General features: G+C 49.5%; 1 protein-coding gene across 1 annotated transcript; it reads left to right on the top strand.

The window, feature by feature from the left end:
• The first annotated feature begins 11,937 nt into the window (after nt 1–11,937).
• On the top strand, nt 11,938–13,005 carry LOC103640166 (1-aminocyclopropane-1-carboxylate oxidase 1). The gene is made up of 3 exons (XM_008662797.3): nt 11,938–12,186; nt 12,312–12,440; nt 12,533–13,005. The coding sequence occupies exons 1-3, from the start codon at nt 11,938–11,940 to the stop codon at nt 12,992–12,994; spliced, it is 840 nt and encodes a 279-aa protein (XP_008661019.1). The 3' UTR covers nt 12,995–13,005.
• Nucleotides 13,006–14,114: the final 1,109 nt, after the last annotated feature.

The following is a 14,114-nucleotide window of genomic DNA, read 5'->3' as shown; positions in this document are numbered from 1 at the left end:
CAGCATCCAGAACACTAGTCGGGAAGGTCTTCAGGTCAGGATTCTATTGGCCGACGGCGAAGAACGATGCAGCCGAGTTAGTTCAAAGATGCGAAGCTTGCCAATACCTGTCAAAGCAACAGCACATGCCAGCACAGCAGCTACAGACCATACCAGTAACTTGGCCTTTCGCATGCTGGGGACTGGATATGGTTGGACCTTTCAAGAAAGCTCAAGGAGGATATACCCATGTATTGGTGGCGATTGACAAATTCACTAAATGGATAGAGTTCCAGCCCATTGCTTCTTTAACCTCTGCTAAAGCCGTGGAATTCATACAAAGCATAATATTCAGATTCGGGATACCAAACAGTATCATCACTGACTTGGGATCCAACTTCACCAGTTCAGAATTCTTTGACTTCTGCGAGCAAAAGAGCATTCAGATCAGGTACGCATCTGTAGCGCATCCAAGAGCCAACGGGCAGGTTGAGCGAGCCAACGGAATGATATTGGAGGCACTCAGGAAAAGGGTCTTCGATAAGAATGAAAAATTCGCAGGAAAATGGATAAGAGAACTGCCTTATGTCGTTTGGAGCTTGAGAACCCAACCTAGCCGAGCCCTGCATGGAAACACTCCTTTCTTCATGGTCTATGGGTCGGAGGCAGTGCTACCTGCTGATCTCAAGTTTGGGGCGCCAAGATTGATCTTTGAAAGCATAGCAGAAGCCGAGGCCACCAGGCTGGAGGATATTGATATACTTGAGGAAGAACGACTGAATGCAGTGATCCAATCAGCACGGTACCAGCAAACTCTAAGACGCTATCACGACAAGGCTGTGCGACAACGCTTCTTTTCGATAGGAGACCTCGTCCTCCGCCGAATTCTAACGGGGGAGGGACGGCACAAGTTATCACCCTTATGGGAAGGGCCTTTCATAGTAGCAGAGGTTACTCGGCCCGGATCGTATCGCCTCACCCAGATGGATGGCACAGAAGTTGGGAACTCCTGGAACATAGAGCACCTCAGAAAGTTTTACCCCTAGCTGTATTTCAAAACAGCTGGGGCGACCATGTATTCTGTAAAATGGAAATACGTCATCAATAAAGAGAGACTTCAAAGATACTCGGCTCGTTTACGACTGACTTGCATTCTTACTTAACTCGGGGTGACCACTATGCCCTACAAACGGAGCAATCGACTTAAGTCGGCAACGACTTAAGGCGGTGCAACATGCTCACGCTTACTTAACTCGGGGTGACCACTATGCCCTACAAACGGAGCAATCGACTTAAGTCGGCAACGACTTAAGGCGGTGCAACATGCTCACGCTTACTTAACTCGGGGTGACCACTATGCCCTACAAACGGAGCAATCGACTTAAGTCGGCGACGACTTAAGGCGGTGCAACATGCTCACGCTTACTTAATTCGGGGTGACCACTATGCCCTACAAACGGAGCAATCGACTTAAGTCGGCAACGACTTAAGGCGGTGCAACATGCTCACGCTTACTTAATTCGGGGTGACCACTATGCCCTACAAATGGAGCAATCGACTTAAGTCGGCAACGACTTAAGGCGGTGCAACATGCTCACGCTTACTTAACCCAGGGTGACCACTATACCCTACTAACGGAGCTATCGGTTAAAGTCAGTGGTGGCTTAAGCTGGTGCAGCTTACTCGCGCTTACGCAATTCAGGGGATGACCTCCATGTCCCGCAAACAAACTTCATAATCATCATGCAGCGTTACCACAAACTTGCGAATTAATAAATTCTGATATGATAAGAGAGTGATCATGTCATTCGAATGATAGGCTGATATCCTCTAACGAGTACTTGATCATACTAACCGCGCGCTCATAGCACACAAAATGTTTCTCTATTTTCCAATGTCTTTCTCAGGAACGATTGACGAAGAAGGGCGATTCGAAGAATCGGGGGCAGCATTCACATCGGCTTTTATGTCTTCAGGGACAACCACGCCGGGTCTCCTCATCAAGATTCGTCCCGCCCGAATAGCCTTGTCCATGGCTTTATCGCGTTGGGCTTTGAGAGTAGCAGCAGTCTCTTCGGCAATTTTAGCAGCCAGCTGAGCAGCTTCTAACTCCTGGGCAATGGTTTTCTTGGAAGCTCGGAGTTCTTTGATGGTGGCATCCTTCGCTGATAGCAATCGCCTAAGACTGGTCACTTCATCCACGGATTCTTGCAACCTACAACGCTGATTGTCCAGTTCCTCCATTGTGAAGCGGTGACTCCTCTCTAAGATGGTCAGCGAGTTGTTAGAATCTCGATACAATCTGTCCAGATTGTCGCGAGAAGCAGCAAGGATACGTTTTTCTTCCTACAAGCAAAAATCAACTCCTTCAGAATCCAAGCAAGTAATAAGAGCATAGCAAGACGAGGCACGGTTTTGTAAGTTACCTTTTCAGAGTCAAGCCGAGCATGAAGAGAAGAACTCAGAGCGTTGGCGTCATCCAAAGCAGCAGAGACCTGATTCAGTTCAGTCTGGCTCTGAGAATACTTCTCCTCGAAGTCAGCACACCGTTGAGCCATTTCAGCTTGATCTCGGGAATGTTTTTCCTCAAGAACTGCAATCTGTCGAGTCATTCCTATCAAGAGGTAATCAAATGAAAGGAGGTCAGAAGGTAAAACAATCTACGAATAAAGGCAAGGAAGAAGAAGAAGGGCACTAACCAGCATTAGTTGCCTCCAACTCGGATACACGACGATGAAGCGACTCCGGATTCCAACGCTCAAGAGATGAAGCCACTTCTGGGATGGAAGCACCCTGCGATCTCAGCTGGCTGGCCATCCCATCCACCAAAGCCTAATGAGAAGAGCGGATGAACATAATGACAAAAATTCATGCAACATAAAGATCAAGCTAAAGTACAGCACAGTACCTGGAGGTTGGAAAAGAACGAAGGGATCCCCAAGTCAGGAGAAATCAGCTGATAACCAGGTGCCAGACCACCACCCGAAGCAGTTTGCAATAGACCAGCAGGAACGAGCTCAGTACATTCAACAGAGCCTAATGCCAGACCAGCGGGGATGATGCCCTCTAAAGCGACTCCCTGATCCAGAGTTTGGGCCACCACCATACCGCCAGAGTGTGGAGGTGAACCCGCATGAACATCCATGGAAGTGCAGGAAGGAGACCTTGCTCGGACACCCTCGGGGGCTGGGTCACAGTTGGCACTGCCCACTTGAGCCGGATCATCCCCGGCAACACCCTCGGGGGCTGGGCAGTGGCTTGTACTCTTCACCCGAGCTAAGTCTTCCCCGGCGACATCCTCGGGGGCTGGGCACGTGTCAGCACTATTCAAGGGGTCCAAGCTCTCTGCTGTAACCACCTCTAAGGTTGACGGGCCTTCAGCTACTTCCATGGGACCAGAACAATCCAAGTCAGCATCCCGACCCTCGAGATCGTGCTCTAAGGTCGACGAGGCACGGGATGACCTCAATCCAGCATCTGGCACGGCAGCACAAGTCTCTGTTGCGTCATCATCCACAGGTTCTGATAGCAAGTCCTCTGGGACCATATCCTCTAGAGTTTGATCAAAGTTGGCCATGGACAGTTCTTGCAGACCAATAAGGGCAGACAAAGCAGGAGAAGGAACTCCACTACTTCCACCGCTGGCGATGAACTGCCGACTGTTTTTCCGAGTTAAAGGAGCTTCATCTTCTTCCCCTTCATCCTCCACAGCGGCGACGCAAGCAGCACTCCCATTGGGATCAGCAACAGTTTGGGCACACCCATTGGGATCAGTGTCAGTAAGACCAGTTGTAGGTACTTCTTCAGCAGCAGGAGCTAAGGTACCGGCGTCCTCATCAAAACTGGATACTCGCCGGAGGCATCTTCTCTTCTTCTTTTGCTCATCAGCAGAAGGCTCGGGCTGACTGGTTCGGCTAGGGCGTCTCGGGCAAGTACTGACAGGTTTCGGGACATCCAAAGTTGTATCAACCTCTGGAAGGGGCACCACTACCAACGTACCATCAGAAGCAGCATCGGACGAATCCTCAGCTAACAGATCAAGCATGTCATTAATGTCTGCATCACTAGGGTTCAGAGGCACTTCAAAATAAACCTGCCGTTCATCATCAGGAATCGCCCCGAGCGAAGCAACCAAAGTACTGACTTCTTCAGCAGAGGGTCGCACTCTAAGGCCCAAATTGCTATCAGTCACAGGCGGATTTGACACAAAAAGGGTGAAAGCTTTGGGAGGAGGTAGGTTCCAAGCCGAGTATGCCACTGGAGCACCAACATTTGAAACTTTACCCCTGAGGATCATTTCAAGTCGGCTTACCAAGTCAACAGAAGGAATTCTCCTATTGGTAACCCGAGTTGAGTCGGCCAGCCCTCGATACATATATGCCGGATAGGCCCTGTCTTTCAGTGGCTGAATGTTCTTGAAAACAAAATCAGTGACCACAGCTTCGGCAGTCAGACCTCTCTCTTTCAGTAATCCGACTTCAGTAAGCAACACGCCTGCCTTGGCCACTTCCTGATCGGTGGGAGACTCAGTCCAACTCGGAGTGCGAACGTCTGGCTGTCTTCCTAACCGGGAGGGGAGAGAATTTCCATAATTATCAACTATAAACCACTCCAGACGCCACCCTTTAATGCTATCTTTGAGGGGAATCTCAAGGTACTCGGTCTTCCGCCCACGGCGCATCTCCAAACTGGCACCTCCGACCAGCTGATGTTGCCCCCCGGCCATCCCAGGGCGACAATGATACAGATACTTCCATAAACTGAAATGCGGCAGCACACCGAGGAAGGCTTCGCATAGGTGAACGAAAATGGAGATTTGGAGAATGGAATTAGAGTTCAAATGGGTCAAGTTGATATGATAGAAGTCAAGGAGGCCACGGAAAAAAGGAGAGATGGGAAGGCCGAGGCCGCGGAGAAGAAAAGGAGCGTAAACTACAGACTCGTGGGTATCCTCTGTTGGGACAGTTGTCCCGTGGCAAATCCGCCAAGAACAGAGCTCCCGCGGAGGAAGAACCCCGATGGAGACGAGGCGGAGAAGTTCAACTTCGGAAATAACGGACATATGGTTACCTGCGAAGGGTAACTGACTGTTGGGGTTGATTGCGGGGATCACCGCAGCAGACGAGTTCGCAGTTTTCCTCTTGGGCGCCATCTTGCTTCTCACTGGTGAACAGAGTAGGAGGCGAGTGGCAGAGAAGATTCAGATGCGGAAATGCAAGAATTAGGGCACGGAAAGCAAAGGCGACTAAAAGCGAAACTCTTATGGGATATTCTTGAGCCAGATACCGCTTCAAAAAGTGCCCAGTCATCACCCGGAAGTTATTTCTGAAACCTCAGCATACCACGTGGACATCTGGCAGTTATTTCCGAAAAAGCCGACGTGCCACTTCATCACTCGGTTATTATCCTCGAAATAACTCGCGTGACCGGCTATTGCTCAGCGTTGCCTCTAAAACGCTGACCCCGTATTCAATCGCTCGGCATTACTTCTAAAATGCCGACGCCGACCTTCAATCACTCGGCGTTGCCTCCCAAACGCTGATCCCGTATTCTATCGCTCGGCATTACTTCTAAAATGCCGACGCCGACCTTCTATCACTCGGCGTTGCCTCTAAAACGCTGACCTCGTATTCAATCGCTCGGCATTACTTCTAAAATACCGACGCCGATCTTCAGTCACTCGGCGTGGCCTCTAAAACGCCGGTCTCGTGTTCTATCGCTCGACGTTACTTCTAAAACGCCGACGCCGACCTTCGCTGACTTGGCGTTGCCTCTAAAACGCTGGTCTCGTGTTCTATCGCTCGGCATTACTTCTAAAATGCCGACGCCGACCTTCAGTCACTCGGCATGGCCTCTAAAACGCCGATCGCGTGTTCAATCACTCGGCGTCGCTTCTAAAATGCTGATGTCGACCTTCACTGACTCAGCGTTGCCTCTAAAACGCCGGTCTCGTGTTCGATTGCCTGATGTTACTTCTAAAACGCTGACATCAACCTTCAATCGCTCGGCGTTGCTTCTAAAGCGCCGACACCGACTACAATATTACTCGGCAGCTACTTCTGGAAGCGTCAATGTGATGCGCAAGTTATTCATCTACTATATCAAAAAAAACAAAAAAATCAGTTCGACAAACAGAGAAAGCGAGTCATCGAGAAGGGGCCAACGACAGTTCTTCATTAAGGGGAAGTTAATAAGTTTACAAACCAACTCTTCGCGAGTTGGTGCCTCCCTACTTCTACTCTACATTACTACTACTACTAAAACTACACTATACTACTCTACATTACTACTACATTATTCTAACTACACTATACTAATATCTAAAGACCAGTGGCGTTTAGCCACTGGCCTTGCTGCTGCTGCCCTTGCCGCCGCCGCCTCTGGTGCTCCCCGTGCTGCTGCCGCCTCTGGTGCTGCCCTTGCCGCCACTGCCCCCGCCGCCGTTGCTGCCGTCACCGTCGCCATCGCCACCGTCGTCGTCGTCGCCGTCGTCGTCGTCGTCATCTTCGTCCTCGCCGCCGTCCGAGTCCTCCTCGTCCGAGGAGAACTCGGACTCATCCGAGCCCTCGAGCCCGGAGCGCTCGACGGCCCGGATGTACGTCCAGACCTCCGCGGCAATCCCCTGGGAGTCGTCTGAATTATCTGACGACGCCGGGGGAGAGACGGGAGCCGGGGATCCCTCGGACTCGGAGGAGAACTCCTCCTCCGAGTATTCCGAGTCACCGAAATCCTCCGACGGAGGAGTCGGCTCGCGCTTGCGCTTAGTACCCTTGCCCATGGTGGAAGCAGACAGAGGGGAGAAGAAGGACGCAGTAAAGAACAGCGAAGAGATGTGAAAAAACCAGAGGAGCAAGGGCGTTATTTATAGAAAGGAAAGGCAACCGCTCACTTCCAACCGCGGTCACTGAACAGTCGCAAAGCATTCAATAAGCACTCCCACCCATCTGAAGACACGTCAGACGGCAGGCGCCGTTTCATGCAACACTACACCCATTGGGACTCCAGTCAACAGCGCAAAGGATATGATTACACTAGCCGTCCCATCACATTACTACTCAGAAGCAGCCGGCTAAAACACTCAGCGTACCAAGCCGTCCCTTGCCCACACCCATTGGGGGGGGACGCCCAGGAATTATCAGTATATTTTCCAAAACGGTCACATCCGTGCAGGGCACGCAGTAAATACCTCAAGACAAAAATGAGATATCAGTAAGGATCAGAGGAAAGCCAAATATAGCCAGCAAAGTACAAGATATGGCCGACAGAAGCGATGTGAAGACTAGACAGAGAACGTCCATCAAACGTCCAATCAAGTCGCAGAAGCAAATAAATTGCATTACCTAGCAAGATATGGATGGATTGCAAACTCGGCTGCTAAAGACAAAATATATGCTGACCTTTGCAGCAAAATTTTGATGACATAATGCTGACCTCCAAAGCATAATGCGAATAGCTTCGTGCCAGTTTTTACAAGCAAAAGGAAGACCTTCGAATGGATTATCCTTAAAAAATCCATTTGAAGGTCGGGGGCTACACCCATTGGGTGCACCTCCGGTGCACCCCATGGATTATCATTCTAAACCGATATAGTGCCGACTTCTAAGGCGTGGGACAAGATTGAAAAGACCAATCCTCAACCGAGGTACAGGAGCGCACATGGAGATAATTTCTGGGGAAGACCTTCGAGTAGATTACCTTCTAAAATCTACTCAAAGGTCGGGGGCTACACCCATTGGGTGCACCTCCGGTGCACACAATGAAGTTCAGAATCCTACGAGTCAAAATGCCGACCTCTAAGGCACAAGCGCAGAACTAAACTTCGGTCGAACGAGTGATCGGAGCAAGAGAAGACAGCAGGAAGTCATTTTCTTGGACCTTGGATCTTTGGGTTGATTACCTCTAAATCAACCCAAAGATCGGGGGCTTGTGGGGGATAGATATCCCCCGGGTCCACTAAAGAAATAAAAGATCTCCCGAAAGGCCCAAGGGCCCAATAAATCGTAAGATCGTTCTTTCGTGGGCCTGGGGAAAAACGATCAACAAAGCAGAGAAGACGTAAGGCTGGATTGGAGCAAACCCGGACGGCCCACAACGACGAACAAGTAAATCCCAACGGAGACCCGACTTTCCCGCGCTGAAGCCCCCATGCAATGGAGCCATGCGAGGATAAGTCGGCGAGGGTTACGTAGGGATAAACTCAAGAGATTCGCTACCTTTCAGCTACTTGTTGTTATCATATTCACGTGTACTGCCCCACGGTCGAGTATATAAGGCCTAGGGGGCACCCCTTCAGAAGGGGGGACCCTATTTTTGACCAGGCCACTTACTCTCTGTGCCTTCAATCTAGAGAGCCTTCTTGTAACCACACTCGAATACTCACCAGGACGTAGGGTGTTACGCATCTCTAAGCGGCTCGAACCTGCAAATCTTGTCCACTGTCCCTCGTGCAATCAGGCACGAACCATTTTGCTACAGTCGTTGACACCGTCCTACTCCTAAAAACACCTTGAGGGGTAACCACGGGTGTGCAGTCGGACCCAAAACACCGACAGGTTCTTCATCCCAACATGTGCTAGACGGCGATGCCACAGCCAGCCCATACTAGTCTTTAGCTATTAAGCATGCATCTAGATCGGCCTCCTCTTTCAAAAAATCAACTAAGTAGAGTTTGCCGTCTAATACACCCTTAAAAGCTAATGAACCATCACTCCTTCTAAAGACAGATACATCTATATTTGTAAATAGACAATTATAACCCATGTTACATAATTGACTTATAGACAATAAGTTGTACCCGAGCGATTCAACTAAGAACACATTGGAGATATAATGCTCGGATGTAATGGCTATCTTTCCCAATCCTTTAACCTTGCCTTGGTTCCTATCTCCAAAGATGATCGAATCCTGGGAATCCTTGTTCTTGACGTAGGAGGTGAACATCTTCTTCTCTCCCGTCATGTGGTTTGTGCATCCACTGTCGATAATCCAGCTTGAGCCCCCGGATGCATAAACCTGCAAGGCAATTTACGCTTGGGTTTTAGGTACCCAACTCTTGTTGGGTCCTACAAGGTTAGTCACAATAACTTTTGGAACCCAAATGCAAGTTTTGTCTCCCTTGCATTTGGCTCCCAACTTCTTAGCAACCACTTTTTCATTCTTAAATGAAAGTACAAACGAAGTGTTGCAAGCATGGAAAATAGTAGTAGGTTCATTACACATTTTCTTAGGCACATGATGCACAACATGATTTTTCTTAGGCCTATTTCTACCATGCACAAAAGTAGAGCTAGAGGCAAACATAGCATGTGAATCATTGTAAGTAGTATGAACATAGCTCTTATTATAATTGGAACTACTTGCAATTTTCCTATTATAAATGTGAAAGTCGCCTAGAGGGGGGTGAATAGGGCGAATCTGGAATTTATAAACTTAAGCACAACTACAAGCCGGGTTAGCGTTAGAAATATGAACGAGTCCGAGAGAGAGGGTGAAAAACAAATCACAAGCAAATAAGGAGTGAGACACAAGGATTTGTTTTACCGAGGTTCGGTTCTTGCAAACCTACTCCCCGTTGAGGTGGTCACAAAGACCGGGTCTCTTTCAACCCTTTCCCTCTCTCAAACGGTCACTTAGACCGAGTGAGCTTCTCTTCTCAATCAAACGAGACACAAAGTCCCCGCAAGGACCACCACATAATTGGTGTCTCTTGCCTCGGTTACAATTGAGTTTATCACAAGAAAGTATGAGAAAGAAAAGAAGCAATCCAAGCGCAAGAGCTCAAATGAACACAAATGTCGCTCTCTCTAGTCGCTATTTGATTTGGAGTGATTCCGGACTTGGGAGAGGATTTGATCTCTTTGGTTGTGTCTAGAATTGAATGTTATAGCTCTTGTAATGTGTTGAAGGTGGAAAACTTGGATGCAATGAATGGTGGGGTGGTTGGGGTATTTATAGCCCCAACCACCAAAAGTGGCCATTGGGAGGCTGTCTGTCGCATGGCACACCGGACAGTCTGGTGCGCCACCGGACACTGTCCGGTGCGCCAGCCACGTCAGCCGGCCGTTGGGTTCTGACCGTTGGAGCTCTGACTGGTGGGGCCTCTGGGCTGTCCGGTGGTGCACCAGACAGGTCCTGTAGACTGTCCAGTGCGCCTTCTGCGCGTGCTCTGTCCTCTGCGCGCGCAGGCGCGCATTAAATGCGTTGCAGTCGATCGTTGCGTGTGAAGTAGCCGTTGTTCCGCTGGCACACCAGACAGTCCGGTGTGACACCGGACACTGTCCGGTGCTTCACCGGACAGTCCGGTGAATTATAGCGGACCAGCCTCCCATTTTCCCAAAGGTGAGGAGTTCAGCGTCGAGTTCCCTGGTGCACCGGACACTGTCCGGTGCGCCAGACCAGGGTGCCTTTGGGATGTCTTTAGCTCTCTTTATTTGAACCCATCTTTGGTCTTTTTATTGGCTTGTTGTGAACCTTTGGCACCTATAAAACTTATAGACTAGAGCAAACTAGTTAGTCCAACTATTTGTGTTGGGCAATTCAACCACCAAAATCAATTTAGGAAAAGGTGTAAGCCTAATTCCCTTTCAATCTCCCCCTTTTTGGTGATTGATGCCAACACAAACCAAAGTAAATGTAGAAGTGCATAATTGAACTAGTTTACAGAATGTAAGTGCAAAGGTTACTTAGAATTGAACCAATAAATTTTTATAAGATATGCATGGATTGTTTCTTTATATTTTTAACATTTTGGACCACGCTTGCACCACATGTTTTGTTTTTGCAAATTCTTTTGTAAATTCTTTTCAAAGTCCTTTTGCAAATAGTCAAAGGTAAATGAATAATATAAGAAGCATTTTCAAGATTTGAAATTTTCTCCCCCTATTTCAAATGCTTTTCCTTTATCTAAACAAAACTCCCCCTCAATAAAATCCTCCTCTTAGAGTTCAAGAGGGTTTTAGATATTAGTTTTTGAAGAGGGTGTTCCAATTTGAAATTCTATCAAAAATAAGATACCAATTGAAGAATTTATCATTTCAAAAATTTTCTTAACTCAAATGTTGAAAATTGGTGGTGGTGCGGGTGGTGCGGTCCTTTTGCTTTGGGCTAATACTTTCTCCCCCTTTGGCATGAATCGCCAAAAACGGATACTTGAGTGAAATATAAGTCCTTCGTAACTAATTTCTCCCCCTTTGGTGAACAAAATCTATTACTACTCTATAAGACCTTATTGTAGGCGTTCACAATCGCACCGTGTTCTGCCCGTCCTCCCCTCGCGCAATCGCAGGTCCTCCCCTCGCGCAATCGCAGGTCCTCCCCTCGCGCAATCGCAGAAATCCCCGCCATCATCGCCCCTCGCGCAACTTCCTTCGACAACCTTCCATAGGAATCATCCATCGTGTCTGTGCTCCCCCTCGCGCAATCCTACCGCACTCGCCTCTCGAAATCGGCCGCCACAGCGTCGCACGCCATGGCTCCTGCCCAGCAGCTGCAGCTCCCTCCGCCTCCAGTGGTCTGGCACGCCGCCTCCTCGCCTAGATCCATCCGTGGTCCGCCCCTCCGGCCTCGCCTAGCTCCAAAGCTCCCTCCTGCTCGCGGGCACGTGACCTCGCCCTGGGGGCCAGGCCCTGGGCCGCCGTCTCGGCTCGCGTCCACCTCGTCCAGCGTCACAAGTGGCACCGCCGCCGGTGCCGGCTACTTCGATCTCCCGCCCGCCGTCGACTCGTCCAGCAGTACCTACGCTCTGAAGCCGATCCCCTCGCCGGTGGCGTCGGCGTCGGCTGACCCATCCCCGAACTCGGCGCGGGAGCCCAAGCGGAAGCGAACTGGCCCGTGCGTCCCCCGCATCAACTCGAACCGAAGGGACGACCGAGCGGAGTCTAGACTCAAGAGCAACCGCGACCTCCCAGATCTCTCTCCCACCCACGCCTCGTCGCCGCCGTCTTCTGCTGCACTGCAGCAATGGCCTCCCCCGACCTGCTCTTCAATCTGCGGAACCTCTTCTACCTGGGCGCCTACCAGGCAGCCATTAACAACATCGACATCCCAGGCCTCGACGCCGCCGCCGCCGCTGAGCGCGACGCCATCGTCTTCCGCTCCTACATCGCCCTCGGCTCCTACCAGGTGCGAACACATCCGGCGTCAGGCGCCTCAGCCGCTACCTCGCTGCAGGTCGTGAAGCTGCTAGCTCTGTACCTCACTGGAGACAAGGTTAGTGCACTAGATCTGAACTGTCGCCTCTGATCTGGCTTTAATCGCGCTCTACTGGTCTGCTTTCTTGACGTGTGCTTCGGTTCCTGATCCTTGTATGTTGCTTGCCTCCCTCGCGGGGCCAGCGTAGGTATGTCATGAAGAAGATCAACATCTCCAAGCAGAACGACAAGTTCCAGCAGACCGCTTACCAAGAGGTAACGCATGTGCTCCTAACACACGAAGACAAGAAGACTCTTCTAGAGCGGTACACCGTGATCCAGTACCCTTCCTTCCACCGCGTTATGATAGGCGTTTTCTATATTGAGTTCTCTGCTCTGCACTGTCATGGCACTTGTTATGATAGGCGTTTTCTAAACCTTCCGTAGGCGTCAAGGTGGCAAAGTATCCCAGGTGCAGCCATCCAGAGCTTGTGATGGGTCTCAGGGAGCACACTGACGCTGGGGGGATCATACTTCTATTTCAAGATGAACTGATCCCAGGTCTGGAGTTTCTAAAAGACGGTAGGTGGATGGCAGTACCTCCAACACAAGGCAACAGGATCTTTGTAAACCTTGGAGATCAGATTGAAGTGATAACCAATGGAACCTACAAGAGCATATGCCACCGGGTCCTTCCCAACAAGAACGGGAGCCGCCTATCCATTGCAACATTCTATAACCCTGGTGCCGACGCCATAATCTGCCCAGCTTCAAAGCGCACATATCCTAGCCAATATCGTTTCCAAGACTACCTTGATTTCTATTCTACTACCAAGTTTACTGATAAGGTATTTAGGTTCCAGACTACAAAGGCAATATTGAAGTGAATAATCACAGCAGAAGCTTGGAGAAAAAAAAGTGTCTGACTTGTTCTGCAATACTGCATTAGTGCATAGATGCGCTTGTATTTACTGCTAGCTCCTAAGGAACAGCGAGGTGTTAAAATATATATTTTTACTTTCAGTGGTTTTCTGTTTGAAGACTAAACAGCCTGCACTAGTACTTAATGTAATATATTACATGTGGGTTCCTTCAAACAGTGATATGACATGTTAATTATGAAGGTGCCAATGATACTACTTGTACTTAATGTAATATATATCTGAACTGTTGTAGTAATCCAGACATCCAATTATGAGTGGGTTCCTTCAGATAGTAGTAAACTTGTCTAGCCTTTTTCAACTAAATGTTTCTTTCAGCGGAGTGTTAAACCACACTATAAGTATTGGCTCAAAGCAGAGTGCTACTGAGTGGCATGTTAGATATGCCGAGCTTGCATACTCATTTGTTGGAATGCATTGTATCTTTGACAACTACAAGGCCTCAGTTTTTTTATCTTATGAACCCATGATCATGTCTTGTGTTTTGTCTCTTTTAGCGATCAAGTATTTTTATCTAATTGATTTGGTTAGTGTACCGATTTTCTCATTATTGATTGATTTTATTATTGGCAGTTACTATGTTGAAATTTGGCCGCGCAAGTTCTGATCTGCTTGCATATGGTGCGGCAGATGGTAGCTTGACGGCCTGCTAGGTTTCTGAGCCACCATCTGTTCTTCAAAACATAATGGGCATTCTAAAAATAGCATAGGTTAGACCACACAACTATGTCACATGAAAATACCTTTTTGTGTAGTCCATAATATTACCTTTTTGGCGCCCTCTGTACTCGCCAGCTCCAACGCCCTCGCCCTCCTGCAACTGTCACCTCCACCTCGAGCTCGCACGCCCCATGCCTGCGTGCGAGCTCGAGGTGGAGGTGACAGTTGCAGGAGGGCGAGGCGGAGGGGCGGACCACGGACGGATCTAGGCAAGGAGGCGGCGTGCCAGACCACTGGAGGCGGAGGGAGCTGCAGCTGCTGGGCAGGAGCCATGGCGTGCGGCGCCGTGGCGGCCGATTTCGAGAGGCGAGTGTGGTAGGATTGCGCGAGGGGGAGCACAGACGCG

Source organism: Zea mays, chromosome 9, assembly GCF_902167145.1.
Source record: "Zea mays cultivar B73 chromosome 9, Zm-B73-REFERENCE-NAM-5.0, whole genome shotgun sequence".
Lineage (NCBI taxonomy): Eukaryota > Viridiplantae > Streptophyta > Magnoliopsida > Poales > Poaceae > Zea > Zea mays.
Note: the sequence above shows the minus strand (reverse complement) of the source record. Positions and strands in the feature narration are given on the sequence as shown.